Source organism: Herpailurus yagouaroundi, unplaced genomic scaffold (assembly GCF_014898765.1).
Source record: "Herpailurus yagouaroundi ecotype Mexico unplaced genomic scaffold, PumYag 190, whole genome shotgun sequence".
Classification (NCBI taxonomy): Eukaryota; Metazoa; Chordata; class Mammalia; order Carnivora; family Felidae; genus Herpailurus; species Herpailurus yagouaroundi.
In genome coordinates this window covers 27,743,731-27,762,680 of record NW_024412421.1, presented here as the reverse complement: position 1 = coordinate 27,762,680, position 18,950 = coordinate 27,743,731, and the positions used below count along the sequence as shown (strand labels likewise).

At 43.3% G+C, this 18,950-nt stretch overlaps 1 protein-coding gene across 1 annotated transcript in view; it reads left to right on the top strand.

Annotated features, from left to right (window-relative positions):
• The window catches only part of ADAMTS18 (ADAM metallopeptidase with thrombospondin type 1 motif 18), a 147,927-nt gene that overhangs the window by 108,717 nt on the left and 20,260 nt on the right, over positions 1 to 18,950 (top strand). The window contains exon 16 of the mRNA XM_040443412.1: positions 17,521 to 17,662. Coding sequence (XP_040299346.1) covers positions 17,521 to 17,662 — 142 coding nt within the window. The remainder of the gene's footprint in view (positions 1 to 17,520; positions 17,663 to 18,950) is intronic.

The window sequence follows — 18,950 nt, the reverse complement described above, 5'->3', positions numbered from 1 at the left end:
TGTCCCCTGATGGGTAGGATTTAGCTTTGAGAAATGGAAGAAGGGCCTTAATTGGTGATGGCGTTCTGCAAATTTGGTCCCTCGTCAGTCTCTTTGCACACACAGACACCTCCTTGAAAATAGGTAAAAATGAGGGGCGCCTGGGTGGCTCGGTCGGTTAAGCGTCCGACTTCGGCCAGGTCACGATCTCACGGTCCGTGAGTTCGAGCCCCACGTCGGGCTCTGTGGTGACAGCTCAGAGCCTGGAACCTGTTTCCGATTCTGTGTCTCCCTCTCTCTCTGCCCCTCCCCTGTTCATGCTCTGTCTCTCTGTCTCAAAAATAAATAAACGTTAAAAAAAAAATTAAAAAAAAAAGAAAATAGGTCAAAATGTAAGGAGAACTATTGGCGAGATCTAAACAAAATTAGAAAAACATAAAGTCTTCCCCAGGTTCAACTGGACATGTAGAGTATTTTTTAAATAATTTCCTACTACAATATAAATAGAACAAGAGCTGTGATAATATCTCTGTTAAGACAAGGTTGGGATTTTGCCACAATGCGTTAAGATCGCATTTGCTTAGTTGTTGTTGTAGAGTCTTGCTTTAGGGACTCATTCTACTTAGAGGTTGAATGAAAGCTTAAATTAACATCTTAGGAATGCGACCTGTCTGGAGACCATGGAGCGGGAAATTCGTATGATTAATTGGATGTGCCTTGCTTGTATTTTAGAGGAGTTAGGGTTTCATTCAAGAGTTACAACTATGTTAGGAGCTAAAAAAACAAACAAACAAAGTCTAGTCACCTAGTATTATGTCTGTTTTATCTTTTCAAAGAATTGGGGTTAATGATTTTAATATTTAAAGTTTACTTTAAATTATAAATTTAATTATATTTAAATATATAATTTTAACGTGTCCTCGGGAGGACATCATCAAATTTCTGCGCAGTTTTGGTCCCATGCTCCTACCTTTCCAAGATCAGGAGAACACAGTGATTTTTTGAAATTTAAATCACAATAAGCAATAACATACATTTTCCAAAATGACACCATGTATCAGTATCCAAGTAATCCACGGCTATAGTCTTTAAAGGAAGTTAAGTAAAGTTCACGTGCCTTTCCATACAACTGTGGATTGAACCAAAATGAATACTTTGGGAGCCAAAAATGTGTTCATTCCAATATAAAAATGTTGAATGTGTTTTAGCAATCCTATGGGATGCTGGAATCAAAGGGTGGGAACTTCCAAAATGAGAAATGCCTTTCCATCCATCTTACAAGTCTAAGTCTGTGAGAGAAAGCACTTTCTCTCCCGGCCTTTTAAAATTCCTAAACGTTCACTAAGTTCTTGTTGTAGGGTAAAATTCAGGAGAAGAGCATCTTTGTCAAAACACACGGCGATGGCACTGGGGGTGTTATGCCCAGAATTCGTGATCCCCAAAGACCACTAGGGAGCCGAGTCCGATGCAAAAGCAAAAGAGCCTTTATTCGAGCTAGCTCGAGCTCAGTCCCCTACCTGCACCGACGCAGCGACACAGCGGTGAGATACCGGGGAGAGAGAGCGAGTTTCAAAAGCACAAAGGTTTTATAGGGGTCTAGGGGCAGCCGATTGGCTGGGGAAGGGTCGTGGCCTCGGCCGATTGGCTGGGGAAGGGTCAGAGTCCTGTTACGCAGGTCGCTGGGCGTGTTTTGATCGGGAAGTTTGAACGGGTGAGCGGGAGGTTACTCAAGGGGAGGAGGCGCGATCTGAGGTTTCTGCGATTTTCCCGGAAAAGGGGTCATGTCGGGGACATAGTCACTCAAGGTGGAGAACATAGAACAAGATGGAGTCGGCGGGCGTAGGCCCGCCCTTTCAGGGGGATAATGTTTCTCTCCTTCATGTGTATTCATCCGATCCTCCCAATATCTTAACTCGTTCCTGTCTTCGACCACCGTGTTGGTATTGATCTGGATAACTACTTTCAAGGCACTTTTCCTCTGTTCATTTCCATGTCTGTTCTTTTCCATGTCTGATAAGGAGAAAATTAAGCAAACATTCATTGGTTGCCCATTCTGTGCTCGTTCGTGTATGAGGCACTGGAGATACATAAATGGCAAAGACATAAATTATGTGGCTAAAACATACAGTCTGTACAGCGTGTGTGTAAAACGCAGTCTGTCAAGAGTGAGTTTCCTATGTGGTCGCCATTCTTGTTCGAAGCAGCATGGTTTAGAACAAGGAACATCTAAATAGTTGGCTCCGCCTTGCCTGTGTCACTTGGCGTGAGTCACTTCAACTGTTGTGGGTCCTAATGATTTCCCCAGGCTATCTTTTCCCCTGTATCCTGCGGCACTTTGCGAAGGGCTCTTATAGCAGCTCAGACCTCAGGGTAGCAGAAACATGACTTGCCTACTTTTTGTAGCCTCCCGCACCGGCACAATACCTGGGACATGGTCGCTGCTCAAAAAACTGTCTCTTGAATAAATGACATCCGGTAATAAAATGTATTCATTCGTGTACAAACTAGAACCTGCTTTCGAAGCTGAGAAGTCCTGCACGGAGGTGACAAATGAAACAAACGAGAAACGCGTTGGGTCACTATGTTGTACTCCTGACATTGATGTAACAGCCTGGGTCAGCTATAGACGCAAATCGTCGTCATCATAGTAATAACAGCGATACAAGTGAAAGAAAAGCTTCTCTGAGCAAAGTGCGGAGTGACAGGCTGTGAGGCCAGACTTCTCCCCCATTTCAGCCCTTGTGCCCCAAACCACGGTCTGTGATCCAGAGTTCTCTGAAGAGGCCTAAACTTCTGCAGTACACATTTTAAAAACCACTAGGTCTCATCATCTCTTAGGACCAGCCTTAAAACCGTACGGCTGAAAGTTAAGCACAGCGAATAGCATTTGAAGTATTGAAATTGGATCTCCTAAGTTGCATTTGAGGGATCAATATGCTTTTGTAAATGCTTGCCTCTCCCGGAGGAATGATCGCACCTAAGACGTTGCTGCCCGGTTCACAGCAGATTGAGCTTCACTTGGGAGGGGAGCGACTTGCCTGCCCTTCCAGGGAGGTGGATTTGCCGGATCTTTTCACCCATTTCTGGGCCTTGCCTAGCGCAAGGCAAGGGTAAGGCAGTCCTGGAAATAATTGACTGCTGTCAGTTAACCTCAAGAACTGAGCGCACGGCCTGACACCAAATAAAAGTGTCTTCTGCGTCTGGTTATTTTTACATGTCAAAACCTTCTAGAATGTCTTCATAGGGAAGCTCAGTTTAAACTAAATGGAAAACAGACCTTCACTTCTATCACTGAGTCACCCGATTTTAAAACGCGGTCTCTGTTACTAGCCTTCACTCTCCTTGGAACCTTGAGTCTACATGTTTCAACATTGGCAACAGGTGGATGTCAATTTAACCAGTGCCGGCCCCATTGATTTCCTCGGTGGCCAGGGGAAATTCCGAAGGGTAATCAAGGATTTATAGGATTGTCTTCGGTCTTAAATTTTTAAGGCATTATTTAAGCCCATCAATCAAGTTTTTATTTTGAAGCACATGCATACATATCCATGTAAATGACTTGAAGAAAAGGAGCTAACTTTCATGAGCCTGTATTATGTTTCTGCACGGCCCAGGGAAAAACTACTCATACACACACGCACGCACCCCAGCACAGAAAGAAATCAATATTGATTTGGCAATCAGATGCTTTCTGAGATCACTACAGAGACGGTTATTATAAACTAGATAATTTCCACATATTTCTGTTAGTCAGCTTTTTCCCCACAACATAAGTCTGGCATAAAGTCCAAAGAATTTCTCATTGAACTAGTGTGCTCGTTAGTCATTTGAAGGATTGAAAAGTCAGTTTATTTTTTAAGTCTTGAGGATACTATGTATGGACCTCACTGCATTATGTTGATTTGATTGGCTTTGAGAACACGAGGAAAGCTAAATACGTGTTACTTCTGTACCCCACACAGCTAGATTGTGTGTGTGTGTGTGTGTGTGTGTGGTGTAAGGAATTACATTTTGAAGTGGCAGAAATGTGAAAGCTGAACATCAGAGTTGAAATTTACACAGCCTTTATTGAAAAATAGTCATTTAATCTGAAGTACACAGACCCATGTCAAGCTTCTTGAGTAAAGCTGAAAACTTCATGTTTTTCCATGTTGAGATTGAGATATAGGTAATTTAAGGTCACTGACTTTGTTCTTTTTTTTTTTTAATGTTTATTTACTTTTGAGAGAGAGAGAGAGAGAGAGAGAGAGAGAGAGAGAACAAGTGGGGGAGGGGCAGAGAGAGAGAGGGAGACACAGAATCCGAAGCAGGCTCCAGGCTCCGAGCTGTCAGCACAGAACCTGACATGGGGCTCAAACTCACAGACCGTGGGATCATGACCTGTGCCCAAGTCAGACGCTTGGCCGACTGAACCACCCAGGCGCCCCACACTGACTTTGCTCTTTGTTTAAGCAACTGTGCAAAAGGCCGGTTCAGCATCCAGTTTTAAGAGGCCTTGGCAAATGAGAGTTAAAAACAAGGGTGCCTGGGTGCCTCAGGCGGTTAAGCCTCTGACTCTTGATCTCAGTGCAGGTCATGATCTCAGGGTCATGAGTTCAAGCCCCATGGTGGGCTTTGCACTGGGTGTGAAGTCTACTTAAAAAAAAAAAAAAAGTTAAACACAGAAAGTTATTTTTTCATGAGATGTCCCCTTACAGACGACACCTTCTTTAGAAATGACTGAAGGTGAGATTTTTTTTGCTCCCTCCTCCTGTCCTCCCCCTCTCCCCCTTCCTCCTCTACTTCCTTCTTGCTTTTCTACTTCCTGTCTCCCTCCTCATCTCTGTCTCCAGCTCCCTGTGTCTCTGTCTCTCTCCCCTCCCCCCTCCCCCCAACAACCACCAAGTCCTATCAAGCTGCCATGCGGTCAGAGGGAAGGTGCGGAAATTCGTCAGGAGTGTTTCATTATAAAGTAACTTCCTCTCGGTCTGATAAACAGCGACTCGGGATGACGTGGTCACACGGGTTGCTACTCGAAGACTGAAAGATGATCACCTTTGTTTTTACAGCATTCATTCCTTTTGTAAAAGGCCTTAAAAGCTCTCTTTTATGTTGAGGACTTCTTCCGTGTGAAGTGGCACGAGGGGGCATTTAACTCTTGGGAAGCCCGTTGCATTTAATAGCGTAACCGGGGGAGAGTCTGGCCGCTGACCACAGCAGCAGCCTTTGGAATGACAGGAAGTGAGAAACAGGTTAACCCCAGGCCAGTTTCAAGGCAGAAAAAGACATCCAAAGAAAATTACTATAATCAACAACTTCCTCCACGCTTTGGCAACAGGAGATGACAGGGTGGCGGGGACCAGGTGGGCGAGCACATTGATCAGTGACACGATGGCCTGTGAGCCCCACCAGCAGACTCTTCCCTTCGCCTCCAGCTCCTTTCTTGTGACCCCGCCATCTGAATTCTCCCCACGGGAACGGGGCCAGCCTGAGTAAAGATGTGCCTCGAGATAAAACCAGGGTCGGGGAGAGGAGATTAGCCAGGTAGCACGGACTGAGTGAAGACACAAAACACAAAAGAGGCAAAGGCGGAATGGAGAATTAATTCGGAACAGATGATACGAACCTCAGACTCCAGAGGACGATTCAGAGGTCCTTTTGTGATGCCACATCATTTGTCTAGATGTTTGCCGTTCACCACTTGAAGTGTGGACCTCCCGTTAATTCATAGCAAATACTTGTGTGACAGGTTGGAGAACACTGTTTCTTTCTCTTCATTAAACTCCGAGGAATGCTGGAACGTTGAATTAGAAGTGTAGTCGAGGCTCCGAGGGTCCGCCCACACCTTTGAAGCTGCCTCATAGATGCTTTTCTCAGTCCCATCAGGGTCTGTGCCTTACTGCCTCTTGTCGGAGGCAAGTCACATAATAGCAGTGACCATACCTGGTTGTGTTCTTCCAGCTTCAAAGCAAACGGGAAGACAAAGACAGCCAACGGGCTGAGTTGGGACGTCCCAAGTTCTCCCAGCAATCACAGGACCTCGCGAACACATCAATCCACACCACACAAGCCGTCCCTTCTCTGAGCCGTCACTCCACGTATAACGTGTGGTGTGAGTCGTGGCTTCTCAGGAAGGGCCAGTCTACACAGCATGTTGTATTTCAGTTGCTAAAACAGCAGGTTCAGTGAGACATCTAAAACACACGGGAAAGTGGATTGAAGAGATTAAGAATCACGTATGCTTGGGGCGCCTGGGTGGCGCAGTCGGTTAAGCGTCCGACTTCAGCCAGGTCACGATCTCGCGCTCCGTGAGTTCGAGCCCCGCGTCGGGCTCTGGGCTGATGGCTCAGAGCCTGGAGCCCGTTTCTGGTTCTGGGTCTCCCTCTCCCTATGCCCCTCCCCCGTTCACGCTCTGTCTCTCTCTGTCCCAAAAATAAATAAGCGTTGAAAAAAAAAAAAAAAAGAATCATGTATGCTTAAACCAGACATTGGCGCACTCAAGAAATCCAAGTTCCGGGTTCGAACCCCAAGCGCAACGTAAATGCTGTGGCATCCTGTTGAATACCCGTGATAAGTATTACCCACGGCTCCTACAGTTTTTAGAATTTTATGATTATTTTTTAATGTCCGTTTATTATTGAGAGAGAGAGACAGTGCATGAGCAAGGGAGGGACAGAGAAGGAGGAAGACACAGCATCTGAAGCAGGCTTCAGGCTCCGAGCTGTCAGCACAGAGCCCGACGTGGGGCTCGAACTCAAGAACTGTGAGTTGATGACCTGAGCTGCAGTCGAACACTTAACTCACTGAGCCACCCAGACGCCCCAGTTTTTAGAATTCATAGTAAGGTCCTAGACATTGTGTTCCAGAGTTTGAGAGACAGTGTTGTAAGAGATAAGATGTCAAGTTTTGGAGTCAGACAGTATCAGAGACTTGAGTCCAGGGTTGCTACTTAACTAGCTAGAGACCCTGTAATTGGTTTATTTATTCATAATGCCAGGGTAACACTAGCCCTCAGCTTCCTGGTGATATTGTGATCAACTGTAGATGATACACATGCAATACTTTGGCAACAGTAACTATCATAAGCTTCCCTGTTCTTGTTTTTAAAGCAATCAGACACGTTTGGAGGACAAGAAACTAGCTTTCTAGCTTGCATTAATTAAAAAGCCAGTCTTTAAAGCCTATCCATAACTCTGATATACATGGGAGAAATCAGAAAACTTTTTTGTTAGCTTTAATGTAAAAAAAAAAAAGCCTTCAATTACAAAAAATGCAAAACGGGTTAAAGGCATTTATCATTTTAACATTAAAAAAAGTGGGAGCAAAAACAGAAAAAAAAAAAACTGCTTACCCAAGATTACTCAATGTGTCCTTTGTTTTAACTTTGTGTGCCTGAGGCAGAAACCGAACCCCCCTTCTGCAGAGGGCAGTTGGTAGAGTCCAGCCTGTCTGTGGTTTTCCAACTTAAGAAGCTGTAAATTTTATAACTCCGCACCCTGCGGTCAAAGCTGCTGAATGTTGTGTCTGAAGTCAGGTGGTTCGTGTGTTAAAGGTAGACATTAAACAGTTCTGAGGACCTGGAAGCAGTTAGGGAGGTTGCTTGCCAGCTGTAAATTAGAGACCCAGTGCCAGTTGGCTGGAAAATTCTCTGGACGAAGTCCAGTTAAGTAGACTGAATCACTGGCGGTCTTTCTAAATTTGTGCATTTAACAGCTTGCCGTACAGTCTGACAGGCGGTGCGGGCAGCTCGGAAACAGCAGTATCGTGATCTTGTGCAGGGGGCAGGGGCATCCCCGTGACCGGGAGGGCTTTTGCGTTCTCCACCAGTGCTGCGAACAGTCAGCGACCGCTTTTGACGAGGTCACTGAGGATGGCTTAACATAGACGTGCGTGGCGGGAATGACCAATTTCAAGTCACGCCTCGTCCCAGACGCGTTCCTGAGCCTTCACATGGGGCAGTTAGAGTCTCAGCTGTGTGGTTATCACATCACGTTCCTGCTCTCCAGGTTCTGGGCCTGGGGGTCAGGGGGGACAGGCGGGCGGCCTGTGGTCAAGGGGATGGCCAGGGTCACACTGAGTGCTTCCGCGCTGGCGCACCTGAACAGAGGCCATAGTCTCTACGTAGGAGGGGAGGGTGACGTCATTGTTAGACCACAGGGTCGTTTAGAATTTGGAAGAGCTAAAATTGTGTCTTAAAACTGATGGCAGGTGACAGCCTTAAGGTCAGGGGCAAAGCTGTCCTCGTGGATGTGGGACCTGCCAAGTCCCCGCTGTCTCGTGCTCGGAAGGGCTCTGTGTTCGGTTCAGTGCTCTCCTATCACCACCTTCAAATTCTTAATAATTTTTCTAAGCGAGGGGCCTTGCATTTTCATTTTGCGCTGGGCCCCACAATTTATGTAGCCCTTCTTTAGGGGAGGATGGATTTTTTTTTTTTTTAAACCAAGTCCTGTCTTTTTGAGAACGGGGTACGAGCAGGGCCAAAGAGATTCTGTTAGGTAGGCAGACAGCCTCTTTCCATGGGACTCTTTGCTGACATCAAACAGTGAGAAGATTCCTGCACATCCTGCTCTTGGTTACTTTTCTCCTCAATACAGGGTAAAGAAAAGGGCAGAGAACACTTTATTGAGAAGCAAATAATATGTTCCAATTGGCAAATACTCGTCTTTCATATACCTGGCCTTGGTGTCTTTCTGTTTAAATAGTCACTGTCTTTCAGAGGCCTTTATGAGCTGACGTGAAACTCTTAGGTCAGCTTTCGGCTGGTTTCTACAAGTATTGTCTTTTAGCCTACGTCGTTGCACATATGACTCTGTGTGTGAATTTCCAGCTACATCGACATTACAGTCAAGCCTGAAGTCATTTTATTTTTTCAAGTTGAGAATCTTTTATTTATTTATGCATTCACCGAATGCATTAGTACGTTGAACAAACAAAATGTAAGTGATACCTCCTACATGCCATATATTATACGGATATATTCCTATAATCTTGTGAATACTTAAAGTAAGTTGTGTAAGTTATTTTTCTTCTTGTTTTGGCGGGATAAGGAAACTTCGTATTACTTTGATAGCAGGAAATGGATTAGTTGCCTTCTTGGGGTCAAATGTGTTTGCTGCTGTGTTTTGACTTTTAGCTCAAGAATTTTACTCTTCAAGTTAATACTTACTCTTCTCAATCTATTCCGAAAAAGTAGAAAGGGAAGGAAAATTTCCAAATTGGTTCTGTGAAGTCGGCATTACCTTGGTACCAAAACCAGATAAAGACTCCACACACAAAAAAAGACAACTACAGGCCAAATCTCTGATAGGTATATGCAGAAATACTCAGTGAAATACTGGCTGACTGAATCCATTAGTATGTTTAGAATATCGTTCCCCACGATCAAGTGGGATTTATTCCCGGGATGCCAGGGTGGTTCAATATTTGCAGATCAATCAATGTGACACATAGCAGTAAGAAAAAAGGAAGAACCATATGATCATGTCAATAGACACAGAAAAAGCATGTGACAAAGTACCACATCCATTCATACAACAGCCCTCAACAAAGTAGGTTTAGAGGAAACATACCTCAAAATACTAAAGGCCAGATGGGGAAAACCCCTAGCTAACATCATCCTCAAGAGCGAAAAGAACTGAGAACTTTCCTGCTGGTGTCAGGAACAAGACAGGAATGTCCACTTTGATCACTTGTTCTCAACAGAGTCCTGGGAGTCCTAGCTGCAGCAATCACACAACAAAAAGAAATAAAAGGCATCCAGATCGGGGCGCCTGGGGGGGCTCAGTCAGTTAAGTCCGACTCTTGATTTTGGCTCAGGTCATGATCTCATGGTTCATGGGATCGAGCCCCACATTGATGTAAGCATGGCGCCTGCTTGGATTCTCTCTCTCTCACTCTCTCTGTCCCTCCCCAATGTGTGTTCACATGCACACGCTCTCTCTCCCGCTCTCAAAAACGAACATTAAAAAAAAGGCATCCGGATCAGCAAGAAAGAAGTGACATTTTCACTACTTGCAGATGACATGATACCATAGTCGGCAAACCCTAAAGATTCCAGCCAAAAACTGCTAGAACTGATACAGAATCAATGTACAAAAATCTGTTGCTTTTCTATACACCAATAAGGAAGCGGCAGAAAAGAGAAATTAAGGAATCGGTTCCATTTATAATTGGACCAAAAATAATAAGGAATAAACCAAAGAGGTAAAAGGCCTGTACTCTGAAAAGTATAGAACACCGAGGAAAGAAATACAAGATGACACAAAGGAATGGAAAAACATTCCGTGCTCGTGGATAGGAAGAACAAATATTCTTAAAATGTCAATACTACCCAAAGCAACCTACACACTTAATGTAATCCCTATCAAAATACCAACAGCATTTTTTCACAGAGCCAGAACAGACAATCCTAAAATTTGTATGGAACCACAAAAGACCCTGAATAACCACAGCAATCCTGAAAAAGAAACCAAAAGCTGAAAGCGTCACAATTCTGGACTTCAAGCGATATTACAAAGCTGTAGCAATCAAACAGTTTGGTACTGGCACAAAAATAGACATATAGACGGACACCTGGGTGGCTCAGTCAGTTAAGCATCCAACTTTGGCTCGGGTCATGATACCACGGTTTGTGAGTTCAAACCCCACGTTGGGTTCTGCGCTGACAGCTCGGACCCTGCTTCAGATTCTCTGTCTCTCTGTTGTCCCTCTCTCTCTCTCTCTCTCTCTCTCTCTCTCTCTCTGCCCCTCCCCTGCTCATTTGCTCTCTCTCAAAAATAAATAAATAAACATTAAAAAAAAAATAGACACATAGCTCACTGGAACAGAATAGAAAGCCCAGAAAGGAACTCACAGTTACATAGTCAATTAATTTTTGACAAAGCAGGAAGAATATCTCATGGGAAAAATCTCTTCAATAAATGGTGCTGGGAAAACCAGACAGCGACATGCAGAAGAATGAAACTGGACCACTTCTTATACCATACACAAAAATAAAGTCAAAATTGATGAAAGACCAAAATGTGAGACCTGAAAACCTACAAATCCTAGCGGAGAACACAGGCAGTAACTTCTTTGACATCAGCCGTAGCAATTTCTTTCTAGATACGTCTCCTGAAGCAAGGAAAGCAAAAGCAAAAATAAACTTGGGGCGCCTGGGTGGCGCAGTCGGTTGAGCGTCCGACTTCAGCCAGGTCACGATCTCGCGGTCCGTGAGTTCGAGCCCCGCGTCGGGCTCTGGGCTGATGGCTCGGAGCCTGGAGCCTGTTTCCGATTCTGTGTCTCCCTCTCTCTCTGCCCCTCGCCCATTCATGCTCTGTCTCTCTCTGTCCCAAAAATGAATAAACGTTGGAAAAAAAAAATTAAAAAAAAAAAAAAGGAAAAGCAAAAATAAACTAGTGGGACTACCTCAAGATGAAAAGCATCTGCACAGCAAAGGAAATAATCAGCAAAACTAAAGGTATGCATATCCAATAAAGGGTTAGTATCTAAATTATACAAGGACCTTATAAAACTCAACCCTTCAAAACCAAATAATCCAATTTGAAAAATGGACAGAAGACGTGAACAGACATTTTCCGAAGAAAATGACCATCCAGATGGCCAACCGACGTGTGGAAAGATGCTCAACGCACTCATCATCAGGAAAATACAAATCAAAACTACAATGAGATCTCACCTCACGCCTGTCCAAAGGGCTAAAATCAACCACCCAAGAAGCAACGGGGGTTGGTGAGGATGCAGAGAAAAGCTAACCCTCTTGCACAGTTGGTGCCGAATGCAAATCGATGCAGCCACTGTGGAAAACAGTATGGAGGTACCTCAAAGAGTTAATAATAGAACTACCTGATGATCCAGCAGTTGTACTACTGTTTACCCAGAGAATACAAAAACCCTAATTCAGAGTGTTCCATGCACCCTGACATTTATAGCAGCATTATCTACAATAGCCAAATTATGGAACAGCCCGAGTGTCCATTGGCTGATGAATGGATCAAGAAGAGGTGGTAAATATATACAATGGAATATTACTCAGCCATCAAAAGAGTGAAATCTTGCCATTCTCAATGACATGGATGGAGCTAGAAAGTAATAAGCTTAGTGAAAGAACTCAGAGAAACAAATACATTACGATTGCACTCATGTGGAATTTAAGAAACAAAACAAATGAGCAAAGGGGGGGGAAAGAGACAAACCAAGAAACAAACTCTTAACTACAGAGCACAAACGGATGGTTACCAGAGTGGAGGTGGGTAGGGGAATGGCTTGAACAAGGTGATGGGGATTAAGGAGTGCACTTGCTGTGATGAGCACTGGGTGATGTATGGAAGTGTTGAGTCACTATATTGTACACTTGAGACAAATATTATGCTGTATGTTAGCTAACTGGAACTTAAACGAAAACTTCAAAAAGTTTTTAAGAAGAATCTTGCTCTTCATAGGATCCTTACATAATTTTAAGTTGAGGGAAGGCATGTGGGAAACTCAATATAAAAGTGGGCCTCTTTGGGGGGAATAGAAATCTTCAAAGAAAACATAAGTTCTCTTTGTTGTTTTGTGGCTTCTTTGGTGAAATCATCCCCAAGATACTCTATTAATTAAATGACAGCTGCAAAGCTTCTTTAGGTAGTCATGTGATCTGCTCCCCATCCCAATTTTCACAGCAGCATTTAATTTTCCTTTGCAGGGCCTAAGACACTTTGTTTTTAATCCCTTAAGTCACTGTCAGAAAATTATTTTTATAATAATAAAACAGCAGCCTTATCTCTTCTCCTGGAGAATATGGCTTCTCTGTATCCCTAGAGTGCCATGGCCACGGAAATCAGAAGAGACGATGGTGGTAGCTTGGACCTGGTAAGCAACAGTAGTAATAGACAAAGTGAGACATGGTCAGATAGGAGGTCCACTGAACCTAAGAATAACACCACTTCCTGGTTGATTAGATGCAGGTGTGAGAAAAAGAGAGGAGGTTGGGGTGCTTTTAACTTCTTATTTTGGCCTGAACAATTGGAAGGACTGGTTGCCATTTCGTAGGGTTGTGAAGAGTGGAGTACAGGGAGGCAAATCATGAGTTCAATGTTGTACGTTGATATGCCTTGTAAACATTCCAGTAGAGATGCTCCGGAGGCAGCTGAATGTGTGAATATGGACATCAGAGGATGGCTTTCATATCCAGCTCTGCTGTCCAGTAGGGCAGCCACTATCCACACATGGTTATCTAGGTTTGGATTTAAGACACATGTAAAGGTTTATTTAGTCACAGGAGTATGCTAGTACTCAATAGCCGCAGGTGGCTTGTGACCACCATATGACAGGATCATACCACACTAGCATCGTTGCAGAATGTTGCGTTGGAAAGTGTGGTGAGGAGTTACGAATCTGGGAGTGGTCAGCATGTCGATTGTACTTAAAATCAGAGCACAGGATGAAATCACCCATGGAGTGAGCCTTGATAAACAAGAGGTCAAGAGGTCAAGAGGTCGGAGGTCACTTTGATAATGAAGAGTTAGGAGATGAGGAGGATTCAGCCAAGGAGACTAGGAGTGAAGGTCTGCGAGGCAGGAAAAGAACTGAGAGAATGGGTTTCTGGTGGCGACTCAAGGAGGAAGTGATCCACTGTGTCTCGTGCTGGTGATTGAGTAAGAGGAGGCCCATCGACTATTGGATGTGGCAGGGTGCCCTTGAAAGAGCGGTTTCCGTGATGTGCTGAGGAGGGCCGCCTGGTCCAGAAAGATCATGGGGGAATGAGAAAGGACTCACTGAGGGATTTTTGCTGCAAAGGGAATCAGTGAAATGGGACCTGAGCTGGAGAGAGATGTGGAGATGAGATCATTTTTAGGAGAGAGAAAATAGCATGCTTGGATGCTGATGGGAATGATCTAGTAGGGAAATTTCAGTAAGGCTCAAGAGAAGGGAGCACTTTTAGTAGATGAGGGCAGATGGAACCCAGAGCATAGTGGAGAACTAGGATCAAGATTGGAGGTAGGGTAGGGTAGGGTAGGGTAGGGTAGAGTAGCGTAAGAGGAGGAGAGATGGAGGGTGTGAGTGCGGATGCAGAAACAGGTTTGACAGGGAGATTGTGTGAATTCTCTTCTTGGTAGCATTGATTTTCTTCTTGTCGGCAATGTTGATAAGTCTCTATGGGTAGCGTTACTGGAGGCTGAGGGAAACTTGACATCTTGGTTGGTTTTCCTTGTTTAATAGTAATGACACTTGGATGTGGTTCATTTTTTTTCATTTTCTTAAACACATCCTGCCGTTCACAGCAACATTTAAAAATGTTTTACGTGAAACCACAAGCCATGTATGGCTTAGGATCTAGAGTCTGTCTGAAAAGTGAAAGTAGAATATATTTTCAACGCCCATTGAAAGTGTGTTAAACCATTCTTAAGTCACCAGAAGTCTTTGAAACTCAAAAGGCAAGAACTAATACATATGTATTTTGAATTTTCTTTGCGTTTCCACTGCGGTTGTCTTCGCCCTGTGGTAGCAGAAGTCAGGATCTAGTTTGAATGGGGAGAATGGGGTGATGTTAGGAAGTGGAAATGAGTGGATTTCCTTCTCTGTCATGCATGAGACCTGAGTATGTCCCCCTTACACCTGTGTGTGATACAGCCCCACGTATTGTAAAATCATCCTGCCTCGTGAGCGCCATAGCTCACTACAGTTCTTACATAGCTTGCCTATATTTTACTGCCACACATGTACAGGTGCACTGTATTATTTTCTCCCTATGAAATCTCTGGACAAAGAGATTTCACATAAAGAGATATGGCACCAAGAAAATAGAAACCCAAAGTATTACATGTAAGATACCACTTTAATTGAAGGAGAAATTGAGTTAAGTATCAATGAGCATCAACCTTATTTTCTAAATGTAACACTTCTCCCAAAATTCTAGTTTGATCGGGAACCAAACTCTAAATTGTCTGTTTATGTAATATCACGTGAACAGAACAGAAACACAGTGAAAATCTCAAATGAGGAAAGCATACTATGTACTATTCATACAAAATGTCTTAAGTGTTATAATTAAACACATGATTCCAAGAATGGCTGTATGACACAGCTCTGAAAAGAAGAAAAAGACTAGAGGGTTCTTCAGAAGTAAGGCTTCTAGGACCTTGATTTTGAGGTTTTCCTTGGTGACTCATGAAAAACTAATGAGAATATCTGTCCATTTTAATGGTATTACCTGTTATGTTGTGTTTTGTTTTGTTTGGGATGGAGCTAGGGGAACAAAGACCCGTTTGTTAGCGTTTTGGTTGTTTCTGGGAGGCACCACGATTCATTTTGCTGTACAACAAATGATGTTCACACCGTGGAATCTTCAGAGTAAGCCGTAATACTCCTGGAGACATTTAAACTAATAGCAAAGTGGAAACCATGGCGTAGCATCCCGAGCCGTGGTCTGGTGTAACGGAGGTCCCTGAACAGCTGCCATCCACCCAACTCTAATTCAAGTGGGATCCCATCAGACAGAGAGAGAGCCAGGGCTTCCTATTTTTAACTAGAAATCTGCTTTGCCTTTTGGGCATGAATGCCCGGTCCTAGCGGTAAAGAATTTTCCACAAGACTCATGGGGGGGGGGGGGGGAGAAGCAGCAATTTATACTCATGTTTGAGATTAAAAAAAGGGGGGGAAAGCAGTATTAAGAAGAGAGAACATCAGGAAGGGGGGCAAATATTGTTTGCCTACACTAACAACGAGGTGATAGATTGCAATATTTAGGCACATTGGTGGTCCTACCTGTATTTTAAGCTCATTCCCTAGTCACCTGTGTGATCTAGCACACATTCTTTCTTGTTTTTTCCTATGAAAAAATAAGTAGCTACGTTAGAGAGTTATCATAGGCATGTTTTGAGATGATGCATAGAAAATGCCCAGCCGAAGGCCTGACGTGTGGAAAGTGCCAGTAAATGATTGCTCTCAAAGTAGTCAGACCTTTTAGGGTCAGATTTATCCTAAGTCCTTGTCCTTTTTTTTTTTTTTTTTAAGTTTTTATTCAAATTGCGGTTAGATAAGTTTTTATTCAAATCGCAGTTAGATAACATACAGTGTACTATTCGTTTCAGGCGTACAATATCGTGACTCAACACTTGGTATGTTACCTGGTGCCCATCACAACAAATGCCCTCCTTAATCCCCACCACCTGTTTTCGCCATTCCCCCACCCCTTCCCTTCTGGTAACCATCAATTTGTTCTCTGTAGTTAAGAGTCTGATTCTTGGTTTTCCCCTCTCTTTTTTCCCCCTTTGCTCATCTGTTTTGTTTCTTAAATTCCACATATGAGTGAAATCATAATGTATTTGTCTTTCTTTGACTTCTGTCACTTAGCGTAAGACTCTCTGGCTCCATCCATGTCATTGCAAATGGCAAAATTTCATTCTTTTCTAGGGCTGAGTAATAGTCCATTCTACGTGTAAATACCACTTCTTCTGTGTTCATTCGTCAATCGGTAGACACTTGGGCTATTTCCATAATTTGGCTACTGTAAGCACTATAAATGTTAGGGTGCACATATGCCTTTGGAGTAGTATTTTTGTATTCTTTGGCTAAATATCTAATAGTGCGATTGCTGGATCATCAGGTAGTTCCGTTGTTAATTTTTTGAGGAACTGCCACACTGTTTTCCACAGTAGCCACACCAGTTTGCATTCCCACCAATAGTACAAGAAGGTTCCCCTGTCTCCATATCCTCGCCAACACCTGTTGTTTCTTGGGTTGTTGACTTTAGCCATCCACAGGTGTGAGGTGATAACTCATTGTCATTTAGGTTTGCATTTCCCTGATGATTGGTGATGTTGAACATCTTTTCATGTATCCTAGGTCCTTGTCCTTTTGAGATTAAATCCATTCCAGTATACATATTAGCAACCCTTACTTCTCCTGGTTTTGTTTTGTTTTGTTTTTGTATTATCTATTTATTCTGGTACACAGTCAGTGTAGCCAAGAGCCACATTCTCTTTGAATAAATTTTCTTTGGAAATCCTATTGTAATCTTGCTTGGATTCTAAGTTGATGATCGGCAACTCTAAGCGGGGTATTCTATGGTTTTTAGAGTGTCTCCCTTGTGTCCAGCTTCTCCTGGCACAAAGGAGAAGTTTTGGCCCAGGAGGAATCATAAAAACATATATACATGGATCCGGTTTTAACCATTACCTGTGAGGCACCAACATGTGTTTCTACCTAGGTTTCAAGTTTAATGGGAAAGTTGAGACCTCATAATAGAACCTTATTTCCTTCGATATATTAGAATATTTTTCTTTTGCTTTGTTAATGGATATACCTAGAGTTGAGGGTTGTGGGCTTAGAGCAAAGGTCAAGTCACGTTTCTCCATTTAGCATCTCTCTAAATCCCAGCTTTGATGATATGGACACACTCATTTTAAAATATCAAGGGAAGACTTTAAAATCGACATAAAACATACTTGGGAGCGATGGTGTGAGCCAACTTTAAGATCAAAATGTCATACAGATACCTTTAAAGTGTTCGGTGAGATTTCTGGAATTTCGGGGTCTGACCTGGCTCTTGATCTCTGGTTTGTATCTTACACTGTCCAGGTCCTGATGCAAGGCAAAAATCCGGGGATAGCTTGGAAGTATGCACTTCCCAGGGTCATGAATGGAACTCATCCAGCCTCAAAAAGGCACAGTCATGCCTGGAGTACGGTGCAGTCTCAGTGCTCTGCGACCTGCGGTGGAGGTAGCCGATTTCCTGATTCTACCTTCCAAGTCTTTTCTCAAAGCAGGTTCTTTGATCTCACACATCTTACATGTACGATGTAAATAAGCAACAGAAGAATCGCCTTCCGTGGGAACCATCCCTGTAAAAAAGCAAACGTTATTGTACTGTTTGAGGATTTTCCTAGGTAGAAGGGAACCAAGGCTCACACAACTCAAGTTCTTCATAACCAGGACTCAACAGTTATATATCTGAAATCTATGGGGGGTGGGGGGAGATTTACAAAGTATATATTTATTTGTATTTGTATTTTATATCTATTTATTTGTATTTAATTTAGCTTCTCCCTACCCTGACTTCTCTGTTGGTAAGAACCTCCCACTGAGGCTTGCGGAAGGCAGGCTCAAAACCAGGAAGAACATACACAAGGCAACTGCAAGGCATCCGTCTGAAACACAGGCATTGTGTCATTCCATTCCCTCCAGGGGGAGGCCAGCAAAGTCTCTCTCGGGAGGGAAGTTTGTTAAATCCGAGAAATCGGCCTCCTAAGGGAGGGAAAACCACAGCCGTCCTCTCAGGGAGCCGAAGGCAAGCATTTTATCTAGATCCAAAGGTACCACATATCTGTGCGTCAGTCAGTCTTTGTCACACGTGCCCCTTCGAGAAGAAGAATGGAAGTCCATAAAGAGATCCGTGAAGCCAAAGCATCAGTGTTGGTCATTCATTTTTCTCATTATCAGAGCATCTGATACAGTGGGTCTCCCTACTGTGTCCTGTTGCCCTAAGCACAGTGGGGCATCTTGGAACCAGACACAGAGCCGAAATACAGAAAGTGAAGAGATTCTTACGTCTGTAAGGCCTCTTCAGGTGCTCGTGCTAATTAACAAAACATGAGGAAATACTTATTTTTAATAGATTAAATGAGTAAAAGGGAATACATTTTTAGAGAAATAAAGGGGATTAAGAGTACACATATCCTGATGAGCACCAGGTAATGTATAGGATTGTCGAATCCTCATGTTGTGCACCTGAAGCTAATACACTGCTGTACGTTAGTTATACTTGAGGAAGAAAGAAAAAAATGGAGAAATACCCAAAGAAGTAATAAATTTTTATTAATAAACACTTTGAAGGCTCTATGCTTTGCAGAAGAAAAATAATTTTCCCTAATCCTTTAATCTGCAAATGCCAACGTTAATACGTTGCTCTGTGTCATTCTATTATTCTCTTATGCAAACGTAAAAACACGTGCATTTAATGTTCTCAGACACATGCCACAAAGATCATTTTGTCTACTTTTTTTTTTTTT